This window comes from Pieris brassicae, chromosome 7 (assembly GCF_905147105.1).
Source record: "Pieris brassicae chromosome 7, ilPieBrab1.1, whole genome shotgun sequence".
NCBI classification, from domain to species: Eukaryota; Metazoa; Arthropoda; class Insecta; order Lepidoptera; family Pieridae; genus Pieris; species Pieris brassicae.
Window position 1 is genome coordinate 4,648,629 of NC_059671.1, and position 26,114 is coordinate 4,674,742.

General features: G+C 32.8%; 1 protein-coding gene across 1 annotated transcript; it reads left to right on the top strand.

The window, feature by feature from the left end:
* Positions 1–18,145: 18,145 nt before the first annotated feature.
* Positions 18,146–25,733, top strand: LOC123712438 (protein yellow-like). The gene is made up of 4 exons (XM_045665518.1): positions 18,146–18,313; positions 18,384–18,613; positions 23,480–23,668; positions 24,323–25,733. Exons 2-4 carry the CDS (start codon positions 18,388–18,390, stop codon positions 25,369–25,371), a joined length of 1,464 nt encoding a protein of 487 aa, XP_045521474.1. The 5' UTR covers positions 18,146–18,313; positions 18,384–18,387; the 3' UTR covers positions 25,372–25,733.
* The last annotated feature ends 381 nt before the right edge of the window (positions 25,734–26,114 follow it).

Below are 26,114 nucleotides of genomic sequence, written 5' to 3' on the forward strand. Positions count from 1 at the left end.
TAAACAATTACTTCAAAATTATGATCATTATTTAGTTAATGTATAAAATTATGCCTGATGCTATTATTAGGGCAAATGTATGATAGAAAAATTTAAATAAAATTTTGCATGAGGCGTTGTTTTTTTACATAAATATTATCATTTACTGTAGTACCTGTTGCACGAAGAATATTTCATTATAAATAAAAAAATAATAATATACAAAGCTGTTTAACAGTTAAATATTTATCTTCCATACATTTGTTTCTTACGTAAAAGTAAAGATACTATTATCATAAGTAATCTAATAACGAACAGTATTATTGGTATATATAGTTTATATATCGAAAAAGAAAATATTAATTTTCATGTGTTTCCGGTTTGAATAACAAAATTCTCCAAAGTCCTTGCGAGTTGCAGGCACGCGTCTACAACATTCCAACCATGACAGGTTTCCATCTAAGGTTGAATTGTTGAAAACAAGCTTTAATGTAATTCACAAATTCAATATCGTTAAACTGAAAAAGGATATTGCTATAATTTAAATATGAGAATAAGTAAAAGTGCATCCTGTTTACATTCTTTTTTGAGGTCGTCGTACAGATAAGATATTATGCGTAAAACTCAATTATTTTCCTGCCGAAATTGTATTTACGATCGTAGCGAAAAAGACGAATTTAAAGAAGACTAGACAAAACTGTGCAAAGAGAAATTGGTTAGGTAACCTTTAATAAATTGTTAATGCCTGCCTGTGTTGGTGCAGCTAGACGACGGCATGCAAGCCCATGCAAGGGAATTTTAGAGGGGGCTGGACTCCTCCAGCCCCTTCTAAAATTCCCTTGGGCTTCCGCCCGTCGTGGCGTTCCTAAACTTAAAAACTAGTTTTGTAAAATTAAAATGCTTTATTATTATTAGATATATTTAGCCTATTTGTTGCCTTCAGTGGTTCTTGATTTGGTAATGTCTTATTCCCGACATCTTGGTAATATTACTTGTATGATATAAGCTGGTTAACCATATTTTCGCGTTAAACTTCCAGTTATTGGTTAATCAATAATTAAATACTAAGATCCTAACGTATACCAGGCGTCTATATCGTGAATGGCTAAAGCTTTACAGAATCTCAGTGTTTTTGCAAGTTCAATATTACTTGAAAAATATTACGTTATGACTTCTATTATATTCAATTTAAAAAAATGTGCATTGAATTTAAAAAAAGGTAAATGTCATTTATGGTTCGTGTAGGCTTAAATTAAAATATCCGATTTTATCTTCGGTAATGGACGATTACTGTCGAAAATTGGCATTTAAGGTAAATTTGATATGAAGAAACAATTACGTCATAATATAATATTTCAAAATCAAAAAAAAAATCAAATTTTTGTACTAAGTATATTGTTTTATTTATTTATTTAAACTTACAAAATACTATTAAAGATTACTTCAATGCGGCAACTATCACTATATTTATGTTTAAATGACATACAACACTGGATACACCTAGAAAAAAACAGCACAAGATGAAACAGACTAGCTACAAAAAGGCTAATTTCTTACAATATAGGAACTGACAAGACAGTTCACTTAACGGACAATCAAACACGACCTTAAATCTATCCAGCTAATTAATTATTTCCATACATTGTGTCATGTGCGCACGTTGCGAGGTTAGTTTTTGCTGTACGAATAATATCGGCGGTCCATGTCGCATCCCAACATGTGGCACCGTGAAGCCTAGGCACTGGAGCACTGTCTTCCTTCACCTTCTTATTTCTAAGGTATTTAATTCAAGGGACAAAAAATAAATTGACCCTAAATTTCAGATGTATCAATACAAGTCTCTTAGCGTTTAATATTTCGCAATGCTCATCCAGAATTATTTATAACTTTATCTATAAAATTCTTTTATATCGTCCTAATAAGGGTAATCAATGTTTGCGTAAAGGACTGTATGCTAATTTTTCATTTATCGTGCAACCAAATATGCAGCGTCATTCAATTGACATAATTTGCATTGACTGTGAGTGAAAAGTTATCTGATACAAAGATCTTTTCGTAGTTGAAAGACAGTGCGTAGATGTACTGTATGCGTTACTAAGCGAACAATAATAAACCATAATTGTTACAAAATAAAGTCTAATTTTGAAAACTTTTTCAGCAAGGACGAATTAGTTCCAATTTCTACCACCTGCCAAAACAAATTTGTCGCGCTGTATTTATATTGATGGTTTGTCATCAGTCAGTGCTAGGTGCCATACAAATGGGAATTTGCTCGCATTTTCAGCGACACTGTTTATTTTAACTTCTTTATGAGAAACCGAAACAATGGTGAGTGACCATAGATGGTATTGGATACTGCCTACTTTGTTGAAAATTAATGGTCGTATTCACAAGGCTGATGATGTGTTCGTGAATCTATCTGTAACTGTTCTGAATTATTTATACTAGCTATGTCCGTTAGACTAATAGTTGATTGCGGGTTTAAGCAGCCCTGTCTTGTCCGGTTTGGTTTAAGCAAAATAGATTTTCTATTAAAATTAATGTACATACAGAATGTTCATCATAAGTTAAGGAAATATCGAACCCCGCATGTCTCAGGTAATATTCTAAGTCGAATACGCTAAGTATGACTCCCATTTTTCAAAATTTACTGCATTTAATGTCATACATAGCGCTGATGATGAGATTTAGTCACGGGAATTTTACCCTGCCACTACCGTTTGTCAAAAACATGTCATAATTCGAGTTAAGTGTCATTCCTGTCACTGTTGGATTATATAGTCTCCACTCTGACTCACCCCTTAACTCAATATATTCATGAAGTTAAAGGACCTATGTACTTTTAGTGTATTAGGGACCGCAATGCACATCATATTAAAATGCAGCCTATAGTGATTATTTAAAATGACGGAGTCAATACTATAATTATTACTTTGAACTGTTGTTATTTGCTTTTTATTGTACCAATATTGCTTTGACCGTTAATCTACTATCTCATATCCAAGTAAAATAATACTTTTCACATTAAACATACGTTAAAAACTAAATTTAATTTTTATATGTAATAATATCTGAGTATCTGAAATCACAAATCTAAGCTCAAGCTGACTAATTATGCTATCACGAAATGTCCAATTAATTAATCACTTGAAAAAAAACCAGTGGCGCTACAACCTTTGGTCTTGAGCACAGATTTCCGTATATGTTTCGTGATCGTTTGTTTTTTTCTAATAGACAAGCAATCAGACTTATGTGCTTTACATATGCCTTTAACTTTTTGGGTCGTTTGCCTCACGATGTTTTCCTTCACACACTCACTCACTCACTAACAATAGAAAAATCTTTCTGTACACTGCTGGGGTCCTATCCTACGGCATTAAAGGTAATTTCAACACTACTCACACTTGTAAACCATTATTTTTAGTCCGCATTTCAAAATGGCCGTATATGATTTACAATATCACTAATTGGACATTTATTTCTTATATTAAAACATTAGACCTCAATGAAACGACTGAATGGCGCGCGTACGTTTTTTAAATTTTAATTTCAAATAAGCGCATATTATACGGTATGTGAATCCGCAAAGCTTACCTTATAAAAACCGTTAATTGGTGTTTCGGGACTTCAAATGGACATTTTTTGGTATGTCTCTAATCGTAAATTTAATCAAGGACAAAACATAATGCTCTTGATTAGAAAGCAGGTGTTTGAACTAATGAGGCGTTTTTAAAATTACTGAAAATAAGGCTTTTAAACCAGCAGACGTAACCTGACGACAAAAGCTACTATGGCCTTGATGAATACGAAACTGGGCCTGCTTTGAAAGAATTTAAGTACTATTCTACGAGTAGAAAATTCGTTACTAAGTTAGTAACAAATTATTACGCTTTTTAGACTACCGAAAGGGTATGTCTTCAAGAGGTCATCGTAGGGAACTTTGAACTGTTGATACAGACACAGGTTCAAGACTAGACCCAACAACAACACAAACTTCTTTATCCGCGTTGGAAATTTACCGTCACATTTTTCAGTTACGCGTTATCTTTTTCTTGTCCCTACCACGGTTGATTTGAAGAGATTCGAAGCCATTAATACCAAAAAATATAATAACGATAACAATGATCGTAATAATACTATTACAATTAATGAAATTCTGTAATAATCTTAGTAGCAATAAGGTAAAATGAAATAATTGTGTTATTTCTATATGTCTATGATAATAAAAGCCTATTGTTAAACTTTATCTAATTTATTTATTTATTTATTTATTTATTTATTTATTTACACTTCGTTACACTACAAAATAAAAATAAAAATTAACATAATTAAATCAAAATTTAACTAAATTTTACCAATTTCTGTAAAGTTGCATATAGTATATCATTTTAGGACAATAAGGTCAAAAAGAAGTTTCATTTCTTACGTGTGTACACTAGTATACGCACACATTTTTTTTAAATCTACTAACATATTTTATTTTCTTTATCTTGCTAGAAACATCTCTACCTAAAATTATGAATGAAACAGAAAGAAATGTTGTCCCAGCCCCTCTAATGACTGAATTGGGAAGATTCACTAGACTAATATAGTTTTACGTAACACAGTGTATAAGGTAAAATGTCATGAATGAATCCAATAGAGGGAACCAAACCGCAAATTTCACTTTACCAACTAGATTACTTCCACATTAGCTCTGATTAGTTTTACCAATTTACTCAACGGCACATTCAAAACAGTTATCGTGACGCAGATACTGAACTTAAAGAAGTGACTCTCTATCCATCATCCAGTATGGACCAATGCGTTATGTTATACACACTATGTGGAATCAGCTGCCCACAGAAGTATATCCAAACCAATTCGACTAAGGGTCCTTAAAAGCGAGCGTACCCATTCTTAGCAGTAACGCACTTCCACGGCAAATGCGAGTGTCTATTAACTTCAGATACGACTGCCCGTTTGCCTACTTATACATATAAAAGCAATTTTCGCCGGTTACTGGAGTTAGACTTGACTTACCTACATACTTAGACATACGGAATACAAAGTTCGCGTCGCATTTCTCAGTATCACCGTAAGACCCAAAAAAAGTGACAATCGCAGAAGGCTTTCATGAAGCTCACTTTCATATAGAGAAAAAAATAAACAAACGCGAAAATCTGTCAGCACAATGCCTCATATTTTCCTTTTTTTATAGAACATAGGGCAAACGGGAAGACCTGATGTTAATTGATTTTTCTAATCCATGTCTATCCATTTGCCACAACAGTTTTCCAACGTTACGCCCGATGCCACGTGCGTAAAAACTGTTTTACTGTTGTATAAGGAACTAGGAAGTAACTAGAGTAACGTACTAATTATAATCGTGAGGTTAAAGTCTTACAATTCCATTAACACAATGATATATGTTAAAGGAATTACGTTACCATAACATTACATTAAACAATTTTATCGGGCATTGAGGCAATTAAGCTGTAAATGTATTATTCGCTATAAGTTCCATTAAATGTCATTCAAATAAAGTCTGAGAAATGTCCGGATAATTTCATAGTGTTCAATAAAAATGCTTGTAATTTATAACCTCTTGTCAATGTCGTTATATTTGGAGTATTTAGCTTGGTATTACATTTATTAATTTAATTATTTTAAATAATTGCACTACTGTGCGTAGGCGAGGCGTTCAATATTAATTAATAAAAATCGGTAGCCTGAGAAAAAATGCAAGTGATTACCATAAACACGTCTTGTGGAACATGACCTCCGATACAATTGTAAAGAAACTGGTTTCACCGCAAAGGCAACGTTCGATAAGGTGCCACGCCCTGAAGATGTAATCAAGTAGTATAATTACAACACTTTGGCCAGGCAACAAAATTAGCAATAATTGGAGCGCCACACGCCCGAATTACGTAACTAGAGGATAGACTTTACAGTTTCAGGTGAACACAATGTTTATCACCAGTGTTTTAATCAATTGTCATTAGCTCAAGTACCTCTGTAAGTTAGACACACCCGTGTCTTACTTATTAGGTTAGATCGGGTTTTATTCAATTAATTTAGTTAAATTGATTTGAAAATATACCTTAACCATGTTGCAAACTAAACTACGATGAATGCCGTTTTAAAATACATAACCAGTATTAGGGTAGCATAGATTCATGGATCCTAGATGACCCTCAACTAAAGTTTTACCTTTATAATTTTTAAATGGATGACTAGCAGTCAAAGTGAGTTTTCACAATGTACATGATAGAATTTTGTTCCTTAAATTTTTGTTTAAGTCAGGTTTGCAGTGATACATGTAATAAATAAGATTTCTCTTGAGGTAGATCTGTGTTTGTAGTCTGGCTGAGTTCACAAGAGCTGCTTGTTATATTATCAATTACAAGATCTAAATTTCTTTGCAATAATTATTTTAATTGCAGAATTATTGGTGTGAGGATTATAATAATTATATTGCTAATATAACTGAATAGATAAAGAAAATATTTTTTTTAAATATTGTGCAATTATTTTGTTATCGTAAATCAAAACTAGGTCATTTTTAGTAAAAAATATGGGTTAACACGGGATTTTTACACATCATTCATGATATTATAGTGTTTATGCAATATGTTATAAAATAAATTAACATTATATACGAAATTACGTATAATCTCAACTGATGCAATTGCGATTTTAATATTTAATCGACAGTCGAAGGTAGTTCTTAAGTAAGTTATTTCGCCAAAAACAAAAAAAAACGCATACGAAAAATTTGAATCATTACTTAAATATTTCTGATTATGTCAGTAGTATTTTTCAAATAAATAAGTCTAACTTCCTAATTTAAAGCACCTATTTCAATAAATAACTAGCAGCAGATTTTCTACGTATCTTTTCTTTATTTTATTCATAACAAATATAATAAATATTGAGTTACTTAGCATTTTTAATTTAAGCTTCATGCTGTAGAAAAATATTAAACTTCGTAATGATACTATAAATAATCGTTACTCATTCAATTATTAAGAAACAAAAAATTCGTCCGCATAATTATTATCATAATTTAATTTTTTTCCCTTAATTTTTATTTTTTCACCTTGGTGAATAGCCCTGAAGTGAACACATAGTGGGTTAATTTCCGATAATACAGAGCGTGAGAATTGAGCTAAATAACTTAACAGAATGTTTTTATTTTCATTAACAATAAATTGGTCTGAAAATATTATATCTTATGATATTGTGTCTGTAACTTTCATAAATGGCCTAACTAGTACCTACACGCAAAAATACATTTTCTTAAACATAATAAATCATTTGCGGGAAATTTGAAGATGGCTTCTTTGTATACTTTATATTGTTTAAAACAGGAGTATTGTTTCAATTTCCAGCAACAACGGCCTTCTAATAAAACGTAGAGAGAGATTGTATTTGTTACTATGGTGAATGTTCGGGAAGTCACGAAAGTTTGTGCAGACTGCTACAATACAGAAAGGCGCATATCTCGAATATGTTTTGCATCATCATCGCCTTGTTACAACTTATAATGATGAAAATTCAAAAGAGACGGCCTATATATGGTATGGGAGTGGACCGGCATGACATCCGCCGAGGAGCATTTTAGTCTAGCGCAAGATGAAGTGGCACCAGAAGATGAAGCTTAATGCTTTTACATAGAATATACATTGTTTATGTATGTTCAGTGCTGGCCTAGAGGCTTCAGCATGCAACTCTAATCCCTGAGGTCGTAGGTTCGATCCCCGGCTGGACGAATGGACTTTCTGTCTATGTGCGCATTTAACATTCGATCGAACGGTGAAGGAAAATATCGTTAGGAAACCGGCTTGCCTTCGACGAAAAAGTCGACGTCGTGTGTCATGTACAGGCCTACTTCCCGAATAGATTGGCAAATGATCTTGAAACAGAAACAGAAATTTGAGGCCCAAATTTTAACGGTTGTATCGCTACTGGTTACTGGTTATACATTTTATTAAAACCACATTATTGTTTGAGACAGCCTATTCTACTTGAATTCAAAAATCGATAAATAGGCGCAATAATTTATATAAAGTAGTGACTATAAAAAAATACCGAGTTACGAGTTTTTAAAGTCGTAAATAGCGTCGTCGACTCTTTATGGTTCTAAGGCAAGCCGGTTTCCTCGTGATGATTTACTTCACCGTGTTAAATTTGCACATGGATAGAAAAGTCGATTAGTGCACAGCCGTTCAAACCTATGACCTCCTAGATGAGAGTCACACTCAATTTAAATATTTTCCACGAACTAACCATTATGATGTAATAATAAATATGAAATGAATTAAAATTAAAAATGGATTCAAATCCCCAGCGGCAAAAGGGTAGTCCGTTTTGGCATATTATTTTGATATATTATACTCAAAAACAATGATTAATTTTAAGGTGTTATCTACACATAACTTCCCACAGTTGGATAATTAATTTTCAATTTTAAACAAAGATAATTAGGCCAACCAGTCTCCAAATAACTGACCTTGTATTTAAACTGGTCCAAGCCGTTTTCTACTACCGTGTGATATTGTGAAAGTTTCTAGGCCCATTCATTCCAATATTCATAATCAGAAATTAGTTGACGTAACATGTCAGCATGTGAAATTAGGTATTGGTATTTCGTCTGAACACATACAGCATTAGCTCCTACCGTAAAGGAGAACAGTAATCTGTAACTAACAATGGAATCACGACTTCGTGTCGTTCGGCGTCCATGCGTCGGGTTGTCCCCCTAAGATATGGTGAGGGGGCCGGTGGCTGGCCATGCGTGATACTCGTGAACGGGTGCTGCTTGTGGTGACTGGTCGTACTCTAATTCGTGTATGCGGTGATGTTAGTTATTTTTGACTATGAATTTGCGTGTTGTTCCCACGAGAATGTTAGTGCGTGCATTCACCATGCCTCCTGCTGATGTGACTTTGACTTGACTTTAATATGCGTAGTTGAGTTTCGCGATCCCAAATAGAATGAAAACACATCGAAACACGAATTTATGGAAGAAAAGCGGTCAATGAAAAATTCAACATAATTTCACACTTCGAAAATATTTTTTGTAGACGAATAACGTGAATTTCAAAACTTTAATTAGAATAAAATGAAGAGCTCGTTTCGTAATACGCCTTAATTATACATTTCATAGATAAAAATATAAAAATATTTCGCGCATTATAATTAAACTTTGATAAGCTAATTGAATTGTTGTGTAATCATAATGTTGTTTTAAGGAGATTTTAGTACCACGTTCGGGTATGGTTAATCTAATTTATATAATAATATCCGTTAGTATTTATACTTGTTTGTACTCTCTCTTTTAAAAGGAAACAGAATAATAATTAAATAAATCAGTGGTGTTTCCACGTTTATCGATCTAGGCCGCAGATTTCTGTATTTGTTTAATAATTATTTGTTATTCAATTCAATTCCAAACCATTTTTTCATACAGGTAACACAACGTTAACGTTTGTAAGGAGCTGCAACCATTACGCCATCTTCCACATGACATCTTAAGTAATTAATAATAATAAAATAATAAGCAGATAGCATACATCATATATATATAAAATAAAAAAATTTATGTACCAACAACTTTAGTTAAAACTAGTCCATACTTTGAATATGCTAAATAATCATCGATCATAACTGAGCAGGAATCTTATTCATTTACATGTTCAATTAGGAAAACATTACGAAATTCGACAAATTACAACCACAACGGACCATGATGTATTAGTATTAACTTGATAGATTAAACTAACGAATATTTTAGTTAATTGAGGATAAATGTTTACAAAAACAAGAATACGAAAGATAAAAAATCCTACGGCTAATTTCTTTAATTATGACATTTCTACTATATATATATACTATATTATTTTCCATTTAGTTATATTCACGTTAATATGAATTAAACTTTAAATAAATGTATTCGTAAATCAAATGTAAGCTAGTCTTATAATAGCACCAAAAGCCCAAACCAGTAACAATTTTTATTGATAAATGACATGGTACACCCATGTCGTATAACCATAAGGACAGACTAAATATTTTTTTACAGACTATACAGAACTAGCCAGACATTTTCACGTAATCCTACCTGATGTTAAGTGAGATCGGAGGTGACAATACGGTAAGTGCAAAATTCATCATAGTTATAATGTCTTTATTTTGTTTCGTCTAAATATACAAAATAATATATAAATAGATGGCATTTTATTTTGATTTTTGTATGTATTTTTTAACCTTAATTCCAGCACGAATAACAATTTAGTTGTATGTACTAGGTGTATAAATTTTTATTACATTCAAGTGCGAGTGCCATCCGGTAGGACTCTGTGATAAGTCGTGTTGAATGTACCCGAAGTGATATAACAAACCCGACTTTGTTCTCCTGATACCCGTTGGTGATGGCCAAATGGCGACACTCCCACTTGGTTTCATGTAAATGGACCTGTTATATTTGTAATTTAAAATTATTTTCGTAATATTTAATCATTATGTAATTAACAATATTAATAGTAGGTACGTATTTTGACATTTTAAGTGAAACACCTCATTTGAAAGCATACGATAAAATTTCGTTACATCATGTCGATTCTAATGGACTTTATTAATAACAGTTAATCAATTAAGTAAATCCTCTTTATAAGTTTATCAATTTACACAGGTTATCACTTAAATTTAAAAGTTCATCCAATTCGGATATTTTAGCGCAACGAAGTGATTAAGGAAAGATCATGAAACAGAATAAGAAATCTGAGGCCCACATCTAAAAAAGTTGTAGCGCCATTGATTTATTTTATTTTTTAATAGGTTAGTATAAGTAGGTTTTGAGTCAACCGATGTCTACGGAATGCCAAACCTTGAAATGTTCTCAACACAGACGGAAAGAAGCTTCAGAGATGAGTCACTACTAGCTATAACGTAAGTCCATCACAATACAAAATACAAATTAACCTAAGAGAGACCTAATTAAGTAGTAATAACAAATAAGATATAAATAAGTAATACTGATGGTGTCTATAATAGGTAGGCTTTATCAGTCAAATACGAATTATAGATTTTGGCTAAATCTGAGTTTGGCAATAAGGATTATTTTGAATATAATCTTTTTGTATAAATTAGTATAAATTTTATTGAATGCGTAAGAACCAAGCAATCGCTTTCAAATACATACCAATCAAGTTTTTATATAATAAATTTCGTAATAAACAAATGCTTAGTGTTCCTTCCATGTTTATCCTCTTTCGTTGTGAACCGCAATTTACTTAATATATATATATATAATAATACATTAGTGTTGAACAGTATTGGCCTAGTGGCTTCAGTGTGCCTACGGGAATGAGTGAATCGCCCGAGTGGAGCTGTGTCCTTTCGAATGGCGCAGATACTGTCTGGGCATGAGTGCTTTGGGCGGTATCTGCACAAGGTGGCGAGGCGGGAAACCCTTCCCATCTGCCACCATTGTGGTGCCCCAGAGGACACGGCGGCGAGGACACCCTAGACGATTGTGCCACTTAGTCGAGGCAACGCCATGACCTAGTGTCGGTCGTCGGGACGGACCTCTCGCTACCGAGCGTTGTTGCAGCAATGCTTGGGTTGAATGCCTAGTACGACCCCCTGGAGACTCAATGTGGTGCCGGACGTCATTCATTCAGAATGAATGTGTTCGGCATACATATACCATACCGGCGATATGGAGGGCTCAGGAGGATTTTTTTAGTGGGTCGGGTTTCTCTCCTCTGATTAACCATCCCCACAGTCCCCGCGATAGCGCCTGCATGCGCTCGCGGGCCTGAAATTGTGCATTTTTACCTCCTTCATAAAAAAAAGTGGCTTCAATGTGCGACTATCATCCCTGAGGTAGTAGGTGCGATCCCGGCTGTGCACCAATGGACTTTCTTTATGTACATTTATCTTTCGCTCGAACGGTGAGGGAGAACATCGTGAGGAAACCGGCTTTCCTTAGACCCAAAAGGCTGATCAACTATTTGCCTAATAGATTAATAAAATATAATGTAACAGATACAGAAATCTGAGGCTCAGACCTAAAAAAGGTTGTAGCGCCATTGATTTATTTTACTTTTTAATAGGTTTGTGTAAGTAGGTTTTGAGTAAACCGAAGTCTACGGAATGCCAAACCTTGATATGTTCTCAACACAGACAGAAAGAAGCTTCAGAGATGAGTCACTACTAGCTATAACGTACGTCCATCACTGCTGCTTAAAAATTTCAACAATTTCAATGAAAATGTAACTTTCACTAGTACATTAAGGCTTTACTCAACGGATAAAGCAACCACTGTGTTGCTATTAAAATTAATGAAAATGTTCACTTCAATATATTTGTAATTATGCCCTTTCAGTATAATGTATTTTGACTGTGTTAAAAGTAATTAATATATGATTGAATAATGCACAATTTAACCTCGACTATGTGCTTTGACCTTTGCTTGAATTGTAAAAGCTGTTTTCTACAATTGATCGCTAACGTATGGTAGAACATTGAAAGGTATCTCCAAGCTATAGGAAGGATCGTTGACTAGTTGAACCATTGACAAGCTGGAAAGCTGACGCTCTAAGTGACTGAAGTCAAGGTGTTATTTATATACTCGGCAGGATATAAATAACACCTTGAATAGAAGAATAGAAGAACTTTAAAATATCAATTAGTCAGTACTGCAAAATAAAGTTAGTAAATCAACTTCCCTATTAATATTATATTATATCAATCCAGAGATGTCTTCCAAGGTCCGCTTCACTAGCGATTAACTAATTAGCGAACTGTGGGATCGACTCCCGGTGGAGTCTTCTCTGGGAGATACGTCCTCCATTTGTTTCAAAAGAGAGCATACTTCGTCCTCAAAGGCCGGCATCGCAACCACTAATATGGGTCTCCATGGGCTGTGGATGACTGTCCTTTATGGGCGTCCCGTAGGCTCGTTTGCCCTTCTTTAAAAAAAGAAAGTTATTTCTGGAATAAGACCGATCACATGCTTGTCATTCTATGTGGAACCAGCTGCCCACTGACCTCCTTCAAGAAAAAAGACGAACCAATTCATGAAAGGCCGGCAACGCACTTGCGAGCCTTCGAGCAATGTGAGTGTCCTTGCGAAACTAGTTTATGTATTATTACTCGTATTAAAACTATCATTATTACCAAAATAAATGGGTGGGTCGTCATTTGATTTACATAGGAAACTTTCAAATTATTCAATCAAATAATTTTGCATATAACCGTTATAACTTAATAAATTTGATTACACACAAAACCGCAAAATTAATGTTCTAAGGTTTCCAACAATTTATGTTACCACATATGTATTCGGAATTTTTTTTCCCAAACAATCTACAGGAAACCACTGAAATCAGATCTATGTAAGTATGCATTTTAGGAATATATACCATATTATATAATAATGAAATTAAATAGCAATATTATGTACATATATATACATATTCATGAATTCCGAATGTCCAACTACTGAAAATAGGTCAATAATATGTATGGAATGATATCAGTCGATTTGATAAACTTGTTATTAATTTGTTTACCAGTTACCTTATTATAAATACTGATATATGTAAAACAGGGCTATACGCTGGACTCTGGACTGTTAGTGTCCATTCAAAAACTAGGTAGCGAAAATTATGACTCCTGTATGACATAATTTAATGCATTTCACGTGGTCAGGCTTACTAACTGAATCTTACATTTAGACTCAAAACAGGTGGCGAGTGTCGGGTAATGGCGATTAAGATCTACTTGCCTAGTATCTTCTTCTTTCACTCGCACTCTTCATTTCTGAAGGTCGAGTTAGTGGGGCCGCACAACTTCCTCTACTCCTACCTGTCTTCGGCAAGCCTTTGCACCTGGATGATGGTAACATCAATGGCCCCTTGATCGGGCCAGCGAGTAGAGGATCTGCCGCGATCCTTCTCTCTGCAGGTTTTCTAGGCTTTCTTGTCAAAAATAAACAAAGCGTCAAAAGACTATTTTTTACTTGTCTTAGTATGGACCAAGTGAGGGAAGCCATAGCATCAGCCTCCAACACCTAGCCTAGTATAAAATTACCAAAAAGATATATAGTGTATAGTAACTAAAGATTAGTGTGGTTTTATCTATGCATTACGATACCTTTAACTTATTTGCGACCTTAGATACACATCGTAATGCATTCCTTATTTTTATTATAAGTTTTTCAATAGCTTTTCCGAAATTTATTGTTATAAGAGAAATTTACAAAAAAAATAGTTTAAGAGATCCAGAACAAATAAACATATTTAATAAAAATAAATGTATATACACCTTATATGACACATTCGGCATTGTACTTGTATCATTCCTTTAAGATCTTAAATCAATTCCTATAATGCCGGCAATGTGCTGGCGAGCCTAAAAGCGTTTTGGCGATCGTCATTTGACATGCGATGTGACCTTGTTTGCCTGTCCTAAACGAATATCATGTTGCCCACAGTGCTTTACTCGACTACCTTGCAGATAATACTTTTATATAATATCCCATATCCTTGACAATGTTTCAAAAGGCTTTCAATTTACTTCAATTAATTCCAAACGTATATATTTACATATTAGCCTACGCAACTCGTAACATTAATAAATATTTCACGAGATAAATAAGTGTAACACTTACTTAAGCGTGTGATTCACAACGAAGGTCGTACGTTCGAATCCCGGCTATAAATTTGTTCCATAAACCTTTCCATTTGCACCTATTCTTAGGTGGAGTCTGGAGGAGGCCTTTACACAAAAGGGGTCCATACTGTGGAACACGAATTAAAATAACAATAACCTACACTAACTTCTTGCTATAATAACAAAACTAACAGCCATTTCATTTGTAAATTTTACATTATGAAAAGTTTTTATATCATAAACACTTGCTCTAAATAAAATAAAAGTTATGTATCAACATAGAAACAATATTTTTTTGTGTAACAACAACATTAATGTAACTATAGCAGTCTTGTCAGGAGCTCCACAAATGCGTATAAAAGTATTCTTCAACTTGTTTTGTTGTAAGGTTACTTATCGCTTATTGTAGCGGTATTTCGGGAATTAATATATTATGTAACTAAGCCATGTCTCCTAAATATTATTAGGTAATATAAGTACTTGTAAAACTGCCTACGTATGTAGCTTTAATGTTGCAACATTTAATGATTGCACGATTTCTAAATATTACACCATATTTCATTATACTAACAACTGTTTGAACGAGTGCTTATACTCGTACACTGCCCTATTCTCACCGTCCAGGCATGACCTGGAGCAACAAACACAGACGACAGAAGACCGTAACGGCCCACAGGACATCTTAACAAAGCATAGACCGTGTCTGAAACGGTTCTGCGACAAAATTATTAAATATCTCAAGGAGGAATACAAAAATTTAAGACCGTAAACAATTACGCCTCGGCTCGCCCATGAGTATTGTAAAAAATAATATAATGTGTGAGGCGTATCTCGCGAGACACGCAACACGAAGTATGATTTTAATTTATGTATCTTTTTAATAACAACAGGGAAAACAGTCCCTGGACTATAGCAGAGTAGAACAAAAAATATGTTTATACGAAATATGATAATCTTGTCGACTATAAAGTATCTCAATTATATTATAACCCTTTAGCGATATTGGCAAATGTGTTTTTATACGTCAATGAATTTGTTTATTACATAATTTAAAATCTAAAAGAAATGCTTAATGACTAAAATCTACACTTAATGTATAATTTTTATGTTAATAAAATCAACGAGCGTAATATTCCAATAATTGATCTAAATACTCCATAATGATATATTTTCATAATGTATATTTGAACGAGTTCTGTATAAATCAATCAGTTTTGCGCACGATTATACGGTATTTCCGCTCTGTTTCGCCTACTTGGCGAAGGTCACAGGAGTTTGACACATTCAGGCGAGTTTCCTGTGACTAAAAAATAGTTGCAAACCTACCATAATACACTTATTGTAATAAATCAATGGCGGTTCAATCGTTTATAGATCTTGAACTCATATTTCTGTGTAGTTTTGAAGCTATTATCCCACATTTGTATGGCAATTCCCACTACAATATTATATTTTTGCATTAAGTTTCCAAGTTTGAAGAAAAATTTAAGAATTTTTTAAAGTGTGTATGTGATTCGCTTTTAGTCCTTGACATACGTAACAATTTCTTTTTTAGGCGGTTATAATAAATATTCCTTTCTAGCGAGTGATAAATCCGCTTAAAGAAAGCAATTTGTGCGGCTGGGATCCAAACCTACGACCGCCGGCAGCGTAATATTAATTACGTAGTTATAGTATTGTAAATATATGTATGCCTACCTATAAATTAATATATATTAAGTATTAAACATAGTACATTTCAAATTTATTAAAACAGACAATCTAAGAAATATTTATTTCCTCGTGAGGAGGATAAGTGTTGATGAATTAACAAGAAAGAAAATTAATTTAACAACGCAATTAAAATGGACCGATTAAACAATATATATGGGAAATACCCACCATAATTGCTGGTTTAAAAATTAATGAATTTGTGTAAATAGAAATAGTTTTTTGGCATAATTGAAAAATGTTGTATACACAACTTTATGTTTTAGAATAGGATCCAAACGGGCAGGAGGCTTATCTGATGTTAAGTGACACCGCCGCCCTTGGACACTCTCAATGCCAGAGGGCTCGCGAGTGCGTCGCCGGCCTTTTAATAATCTTATCATTAGTTTTTTTAGTAGAACTCATAAAGAGTAAAATAACTTTATATAAATACAGTCAACCTTTATTGTAATGCAAATTGCAATACTATTGTAGTCATACATAAACAGATACATAAAAAACACTTTAAAAATATTAAAATTATTCAAGTAGCAAACATCTGATGTATTTCCGAACTAATTCGACTTAGGGTCCTTCATGAAGCGAACCAATTCCTAAAAGTCCGGGACTTGAAAGCCTTCTGGCAATGCGAGTGTCCATGGGCGGGCGGTATCACTTAAAATCAGATGAGCCCGTTTGCCCAACGGGCAGGAGCCCGTTTGCCCCGTTGCATAAACAAAAGTCAGAATCAAATATCAGTTGCCAAAAAACAATAAAAATCTTCACAACACTAAAAAACATATAAACATTCCAAATATCATGCATCAATCCGATACTGGCGGACTAACTATACGAATACAGATTAAAATAAAATTTGTGTATTTAATGAAAAACAAGACATACATAAGATTCAGAATCAGGATTTGTTCAGTTTGTCCCATATTTGTCATACGAGTTTCGTCAAATCTCTTTTCTAAATCTCACTCTAACAGATTTTACGTATTATACATCTTTAGGTACTTATAAAATTATCCCACATCTTCAACGACATCATTGTACTTAAGAGCAACTTCCCACTCACATGAGACCAGTATTGTCACCACCGGTAGAAATGACTGTAGATCAAGGTCCACAGACCAGGGGCCACATATGTAAATGACATTGACAACTAGATAAAAGTTATGAATTAATGTTCTCCGTCAATTATTCAAAGGGAAGGGAAACCCTAAACTGAATATACATATTCCAAATTTGAATTTGTTCTTTTTATCTTAAACAGTATGTCATTACAAAGTAATTTACATCTCATGCTGTGATTGGAGCGTGTTTGCTATAACACGTGGGTTCAAACAGTGAATGGCCAACCAGAGAGCTAAGAACGAAAAAGACTCCTAATTAATGACAATAGAAATAAATTGCCAGTGTATAAAATTATTAATTCTTGAATCAATGTTTACATTGCTTACGTCTAACATGTAATTTATAAAAAATAATTCCGATTCCTATTTAAAAGCTTGTAAACAAGGTCCTATTTAAAGGGACCTAGTTATGTAAACGTCAAATTAATCAAATAATTATTTCATTTATGATTGTTATTAGGTGCTTAAGTGGCATAATTCTAATCATAAACTTTGCACAACATAAAATCCTTTTTGTCGTTGGACAATATTGCTTTATTTCAAAACTCTCAACGCCATTATAAATTATTAAATGTCACAAGAATCAGGGATGCTGATGATCAGTTCTAATGATACGTAATCAATTTAATATCAAATTTGTAATGTTCAGCATAATTAAATATATCTGTAAAATTCCGAGCGTAAATATTTTTATCATATTGCCGATTGCGTAACAGCTCTGTTGATAATTCCTCGGCATTTCTACGCGCTGGTAGGAGAATTAACTTTTATAAAGCGGTGGTAATTCGTAGCACTTTAGTTCATTTCAAACAGCTGAAGCTATTCGAGCTGTATATATTGTACGTATTATTAAGTGCGTTTTCATAGACGTAGTATAAGACGTTTAATAAAGTACAACTTTATTTACAGAAATATGTTGGCGCGTTTTCTTATACTCGGCTGCATATTGGCCACAGTTTCTGCTACTGTAAAACTGCGTGAACTGTACTCCTGGAATGTTTTGGACTGGAATTATCCCGACTTGTACTCGAAGCAGAGGGATCTTGAAAGTGGGGCCCTTAATCCGAAAAATGCCCTTCCAGTTGGTATCGAGAGATGGAGGAACAAGCTCTTCGTCAGTGTGCCTAGATGGTTTCCAGGTATGTATTTAATATGTTTTCCCCGCACCAGAACCGATATATATAATCAAACCTGTGAAAGACCAAAGATATTTTTGATTAATAAGAATTTCAATGAATAATAGAATTCATATTGAAATAATTGGTTTCATATTATGAAACCAAAAATGTTAAAAAATCTGTAATTAACAAAAATATAACTGGCTCCAAATTCACTAAAAATATTTAATATAATTTAATTAGCTTTATTACTAATAGAATTAAATATGAACAGTGTCGTTTATTAAAAAAAATTGAGTATGAATTATTTCTTACCTTATTACTAATAATCCAGAATCAATTAATCTCAGTACGAAACCCTTTCATTGGAATTATATCGCTACAAATCCAAATCATTTGAACTTAAATTCACAGTTTTTTTAAACCATTAGAATGTCTAATAAATATGTGATTCACTGTACTACAAAAGTATTAGGAAATAAATTTTGTTGGATATCGTTACTATGTGTTGGAATAAAAATGAAAATCAAATTCCGTATTATAAATACTAATTACCTGAAATTAAAAAGGCAATCATAATAAATGTATATATTTATTTTTGCCTAATTGCAGAAAAAAATCCTATTTATATAATATTTATGCAAATTATTATTCGCATGGATAAGTCTGATAACCCTCTAATGAGCTTTGGGCAGCCAATTTCAGGGTTAATTTTCCCTTATTATTTTTATACACATTAAAATTAAATGTTATTTAATATTGTACAATTTATATCCAAGATAACTTTATATTTTTAGACCTAAACAGTACAGGTTTCTCCTGAAAACTAACACAAGACCAGCCAAATAAATATGCATTGACCATGCCAAGAGATTCTTTGAATTTCGTATTACTCTATAGTAATAGCTCAATGGAATATATTTATCCTTTAGTCGTTTAATTTATCGAAACAATTTATATTTTGCTAAGGAATCGGACTAATCCTCCAAGTTCACTTGAAACACCAGGCGTTGACCTGATTTGATTTATTGATTAGGCGTTCATAACCTCAGTAATAAATTATATATTTATTAAGTATGGAATAAAAATACATATATTATATTAATTTACGAGATAACATCTATATAGGTGTTTAATAAATAATATAAAAGAGTATGATGATGTAAAACAAGTTGTTACGAACTGGAATAGATAAATTTCGAATATTAAAAATATTTTTAACGCCATGAAAATAATAAAACAACGCCGCTCAGTAAAGTCAGTATCTCTATAGAGTAATTACAATGACTGCTTTAAAAGCTCATCAAAACTTTTCTAGAAAAATTAATATAAGTTACATTTTATATTATTGTTATATTTGGTGATGTTAATGAATAATTTAAAAAAAAGTGCGGTTTTAGTCGATCGTCTATTATAACATTTTGCAAGTTCTTTTGTTTTTCAAGACTGTAGAAAATGAATTGAAAATAAATAAGTTGAAACAGTGCTGGCCTAGGGACTTTAACGTGCGACTCTCATCACTGAGGTCGTAGTATCGATCCCCAGCTGCACACTTTCTAAATATGTGCCCATTTAGTACAGCGTGGATATACTTTAATATTTTCTAAAAACATTAGAGATTATGCACTTACGTATTCACTTTTCGCAACTGACACACTAAACGCGTTAACTAGGTAATTAATTTATTCATTATACATAAATAATAATAATAAAAATGTGTTTATTCATTTGACAACAATTCAATGTGTAAGATTTGGGAACCCTTTAAAGTAAAAAAATACCTGTGTCATGGTTCCCAGATCTTTCATAACACTTAATAGTAAATTCATTTTTCAACTGTTTTCAACTTCTTTTGTTTTTTTATGTCATAGTCATATATAAATTGTAATTATAAATGTCTAATGTGCTGTAACACTATTTCGTAAGATTGAAATCAGAATGTCTATTACGAACTTGTGACATGCTTTCGACAAATACATGAGTCGGTGAATCTAGCGAACTGTTTAGAAAAACTTATTACATATTACATGTTATTTTTTGTTATAGTTATGTACTTCTGTACTTTACCCTCTGTAGGTGTTTCTTTTTTTATTGTTCCATTAGGGTTGCCTGGAAGAAATCGCTTGTTAGCGATAAGGCCGCCCGTTGCCTAATTACCTATGAAAGCTATTTTTATATGTATAAATAAATAGCCCTGTAACCGGCATCTAGATTCGATTTTCGGAATAATTGCTTCAATCGCAAGCAGAGGTGTTAGAGATACAGTAATCTAAGCACGAACTGTTTGAAAAATCAAATACATAATGTATAGAAAAGTATTTATTTGAAGTGAAGTTTTAATTATTTAGTATCAATTATATTTATATAGAAAACTTTCTCCAGTCAAGTTAGAATTTAAAAGAATTGAACGAACGAACTTAACCCTCAGCTTAATTGATTATATATGAATCACATTGGATAACTTAGCGAAAGACGAATATTTATATTTTATAATATATTTACCATTTAAATAAGGTTCAGGGTTGGTACCTTAAACTGAATTCTAAGTAAGAGCCCAAAAGAACGGATCATAATCGTAATCCTTCGGATTCGGAAAGGGTTTTTTTTACATTACTAATATAAAATTGACGTTCTGATAGAGTCATTCCTGTTTTATGAAATAAATCCTCTGAAGAAGCTAGCTTATATCTTTACCGTCTTAGTTCTTTCTTATCTGTTATATATATATATATGTTTTAATAAATATATTTATTATGTAATGTATGCCCATTGACACTCACATTGCCAGAAGGATCGCAAGTGAGTTGCCGTCCTTTTACGAATTGGTATGTTCTTGAAGGACCAAGTCGAATAGGTTTGTCAAAATCTGCCTTAAGAAACGCTCAGTTGTGGAATAGTGATACGGATGGTATTTTTAATTCGGACTTGACGTGTCCTAATGAAACTCAGCTGCAGGTATTAGTCCAAACTTCTCAACGTTCTCCATGAACATGCAATAAAAAAAAAACATTAATTTAAGGTTATAGGTCATCATATCATTACCTATGTTGAAACAAGAACTCCAAAGCGAAAGAAAATTACTGAATGCAATAAATATTATATATATATATATATATAATCCGTAGTAATCTTACCCGCTTATATATAATATTAAAACGTATACCAAAACTTAAAATTAACATCTGTAGCCTTTGAATTTTCAGAATATTTAAGTAAGCATAGCTTATACGTGACATAATAATTATGAAATCCGCGATGGCCTCTATCCGTAAAACGCACTTTTTTAATTATTTAATTTAATTCAATCAACATAAAAACGACAAATAATACGTAAAATAAAGCTATTGTAATAGAAATACAACTTTTTGGATGGAAATATTAAGAAGCGCTAGGTGGCCATTTCTGGAACTAAATAAAAGCGCGAATGCATCGTTCGAATAGAATAGATATAGGGAACGTCGATAAGTTCTAGATTTCAAAAACTATCCAGGATTATCTTGACTGCCACAAAAAACTTGCACTTGGCAGTACTAAGATAAAAATACTCAAAATACAATCCTAGATTGTAGTCGCGAATCGCACAAAAACCTAATCGCGATTTGCCCAACCCAATAATTATAATAAACACACGCAATGCATATTTGCTTTAGAAAATTACTAGAAGTGTTACAAAGTGGGTATACTGTCGATACCGGTAAACGCAATTATTATGTATATACATCGTGAATTGCTCGATTATTTCATCTATATTATACATAAAAAATTTATTTCTGTTTGAATTAAACTAAACTATTTTTCAAATTCTTTCATAATTAGAATGGTACATTATCCATGATAAACTAGGCTATTTTAATAATAATAAAAAATCTTGCCGTAAGCTAAAACAGTTTCTTTAATTAAACATTTTAAAAGGTTTCTAAGTCGCGGATTTGCAGACAATATATCTGCAATAATAAATAAATGGCTAATGAAAGATTGATCGAAAGGTAGAATGTTTTACATTAACTTAATTAATGCACAAATTCCATTTAACTTAATAAAGGCCGGCAACGCACTCGCGATCCCTCTGTCATTGAGGTATTATTTAACACGTACGTTACCGTACGATCGCGGTATTATTTAACATCACGTGATCCTCCTGCTAGTTTGAACCCTATTCTATAAAAAAAAATATCCGTGTTTTCTTAGAATGTGTTTTCTTCAAAAATATTTATAATGTAATGTGATTGTTTTTTCAAATGATTGCTAAAAACAGTTCGCTTAAATTATTTTCATAAAATGAATTGTTATCAAAAATGTTTTTATCATATCTTTAGTGATTTGTGTCACTTGAAATAAGGGTTTATAAATAACTAGCTAACCCGGCAAATGTCGTTTTGCTATGTATATTATTTCTTGGAAACATTTTTTTAGTTCAATAAAAAAATAAATATAACCTATCTACAAAAAAAATCATAAGCATTAATCGGGCCATTTCGGAGGAGTATGGAAACAAACATTGTGACACGAGAATTTTATATATATAGAGAAGATATATATTTTAAGATGAATGAATTTGTCACTCATACATAATATTTTTGTTCGTAGACGACGAATTCGAATTTCGAAGCGCGGGAAATGAACTTCGATGTCAAGTCAATTACGTCATTGTCATAAGACAACCTTCATTTTATTTATATTAACTCGCTTATTCAGAAAAACTGTCTAATTAAAATTTCCAAAAACAGCCAAATAGTATTTTTTGTTTAAAGAAAATGAATGAAAATGTAAAAGAAAATGCAATTTGACTGTTTTTTTTATAAATTAAAGTGTTAGAGTTTTTTAAAGTGTCTATCATCATTGTCTATAACAAAATTTATTTTTAACTAATTTTTATTCAATTTACAGGAATCCCAGCCACATTGAATTACATATCTCTGGACGCGCCATACGAACCATCACCAAAGTTGACACCATACCCAAGTTTTAAGGATAATGAGCTTGGAAACTGTGAAACTGGGCTGACCACTGTGTACAGAATCAAGGCGGATAAATGCGATCGTTTATGGGTTCTAGATGTCGGTACCTACGGCTATGGTAAGGTTCTATGATTGCTATAATAATAATCCTATTATTTACACTAAACAGTGGATTTATGTTTCACTATTTATGAGTTTGTGTGAGCAGTGTTGGCCTAGCATACGACTCTCATTCCTAAGATGGTAGATTCGGTCGCCGGTTTTGCACCCAATTTTCGATCTATGTGTACATTTCACATTCGATTCAATGGTGAAGAAAAACCTGTAAGGAAACCGGCTTGACTTAGGCCCAAAAAGTCAACGGCGTCTGACGCAGAAGGCTGATCACCTACTTGCCTATTAGATTGACAAATGATCATGAAACAAATACAGAAATCTGAATCCCAGATTTAAAAATGCGTTTGTAATATTAGAAAGTGATTTAAATTGGGTTAGAGTAAAATAAATGCCATCTTGAGTAAGTGTCTCCTTGATTTTCTTTCAGTGATATCTGTTTTGGGTTTGTTGCATCCACTTTCTGCCAGCAACATCTACGAGATAAATTGCTATATATTATTTAAATAGAGTATTATTTACTTGTCTTAAGTTGTGTTAAATTTTCTTTTTCCTTGTTATTAATATATAGGGCATAAAGTATAGAATGTTGTGTCATGTATCTGTGACTTTTATCATCATATGTCTAGTATAATTAATATTTTAAATTTTGTTTCAGATTCGAATGTTACCAATGTCTGCCCGTATGCGCTTAGCGTTTACGACTTACACACTAACCAAAGATTAAGAAGATACGTCTTCCGCTCTGAAGATATCGTACCAACGACCTTCATCGCCAATATAGCATTAGACGAAGGTGACACGTGTGAAGACTACTTCGCCTATTTTTCAGATGAACTCGGCTACGGTCTGATCACTTACTCTTGGCAACAAAACAAGTCGTGGCGATTCAGTCACGGATTTTTCCAGCCTGACCCCTTGGTTGGTGACTTCAATATCGCCGGTATGAACTTCCAATGGTTCTCCGAAGGCATTTTCGGAATTTCTGCCTCACCAAAAGGACCCGATGGATACAGAACTCTCTACTTTAGCCCGATAACGAGCAACACAGAATTTGCTGTATCGACGCGAATTCTTAGGGATGAAACTAAAGTGAAAGGATCTTACAAAGATTTCAAAGTAATTGGATCAAGAGGTCCCGATACTCACACAACCGCTAAAGTAGTGGATGATACAGGTGTTCAGCTATACAATTTAATTGATCAAAATGCTATTGGGTGCTGGAACACACAACTGCCAATGAAACCACAAAACACAGCTGTAGTTGATAGAGATGATGTTTCGATGATCTTCCCGTGCGATGTTAAAGTCGATGGAGGAAGAAATGTTTGGGTTATATCAGACCGAATGTCTATATTCTTAGAATCTGAACTGGACTATAGCGACATAAACTTCAGAATTTTCACCGCCAACTTCGATGATCTGGTTCGTGGAACTGTATGTGAACCAACTATTTCAACATATCAACAACCAAACTATCCCAACTCCATTCCTCTCTATAAAAACTTCCCTTCAAGTACACCACGAGTTCTAACAGGTTTTACGTCTCCTTTAGGCTCAGTAGGTCCACAGAAGTTTATAAATGATGCCAATCCAACTTTTATTAACTATAATGTCCAACAAAGACAGCCCTATGTATTCCCTACTGCAAAATCCCTGTCTACAGCAAGGAACCCCTGGTGGACCACAAATAATTATTCGTATTAAATGATCATTCAGAGTTTTCGTATATCGATGAAAATGACTGAATTACACCGTTGAAATGTATGGCTGATAAGGAGTTATAATTTATATGAAATGTCTTTAAAAGATTTAAGGGTCGCAATATAGGTACGTTAAGATAAGCTAAGTTGTTGTTTTGTTTTAAAATTAACGTTTTATGTTTAGTTGAAAGTACCAAAGACAGTAAATTGGGCTTTCAGTATCGTGAGGAGAACAGATATAGTATGGAAAAATTTAATAGACATTTTATGTGAATTATAATTCCCTTTTGTTTGATTAAATATTATTTATTTGTAGTACATATGCTATAAAAATATAGCAATAAATGTTACTATAAAACCCTAAATGTTTTTTGTAGATAGCTATTTTTATAAATAAGAAGTTTGTATATATAATTATTATTTTAAGAAATATATAATTTTTAGTACATCCTGATTTTTAAATGTCCCATATTCCTCCACATCCTATGGGTAGAAACAATAATGTGCCTGTTTCATTTTAATGGAACCTAGGAGCTATTAACATTGACCAAGAAAGGGGAAATTTACTCTCATAATAAGATTCGGATACAATTTTCCTTGACGCTCCAAGGTTATTGACTTTTATCACCTGCAAATACATTTTCGCTTCAGTTGATAAAATTTAATGTTTATTATTTAAATTTCGACATGTTTACCAGTTTTAACGTGTTTAAAAACGTACATTACTTGTTAATTTTTTCAGGCAAT

Excerpts from the sequence above, each read along its gene's own strand:
- LOC123712438 (XM_045665518.1), top strand. The coding sequence starts at position 18,388 with ATGTTGGCGCGTTTTCTTATACTCGGCTGCATATTGGCCACAGTTTCT. Across the intron at positions 18,614-23,479 it reads TGTGCCTAGATGGTTTCCAG|GAATCCCAGCCACATTGAAT; the intron begins GTATGTATTTAA and ends TTCAATTTACAG. Across the intron at positions 23,669-24,322 it reads TGTCGGTACCTACGGCTATG|ATTCGAATGTTACCAATGTC; the intron begins GTAAGGTTCTAT and ends ATTTTGTTTCAG.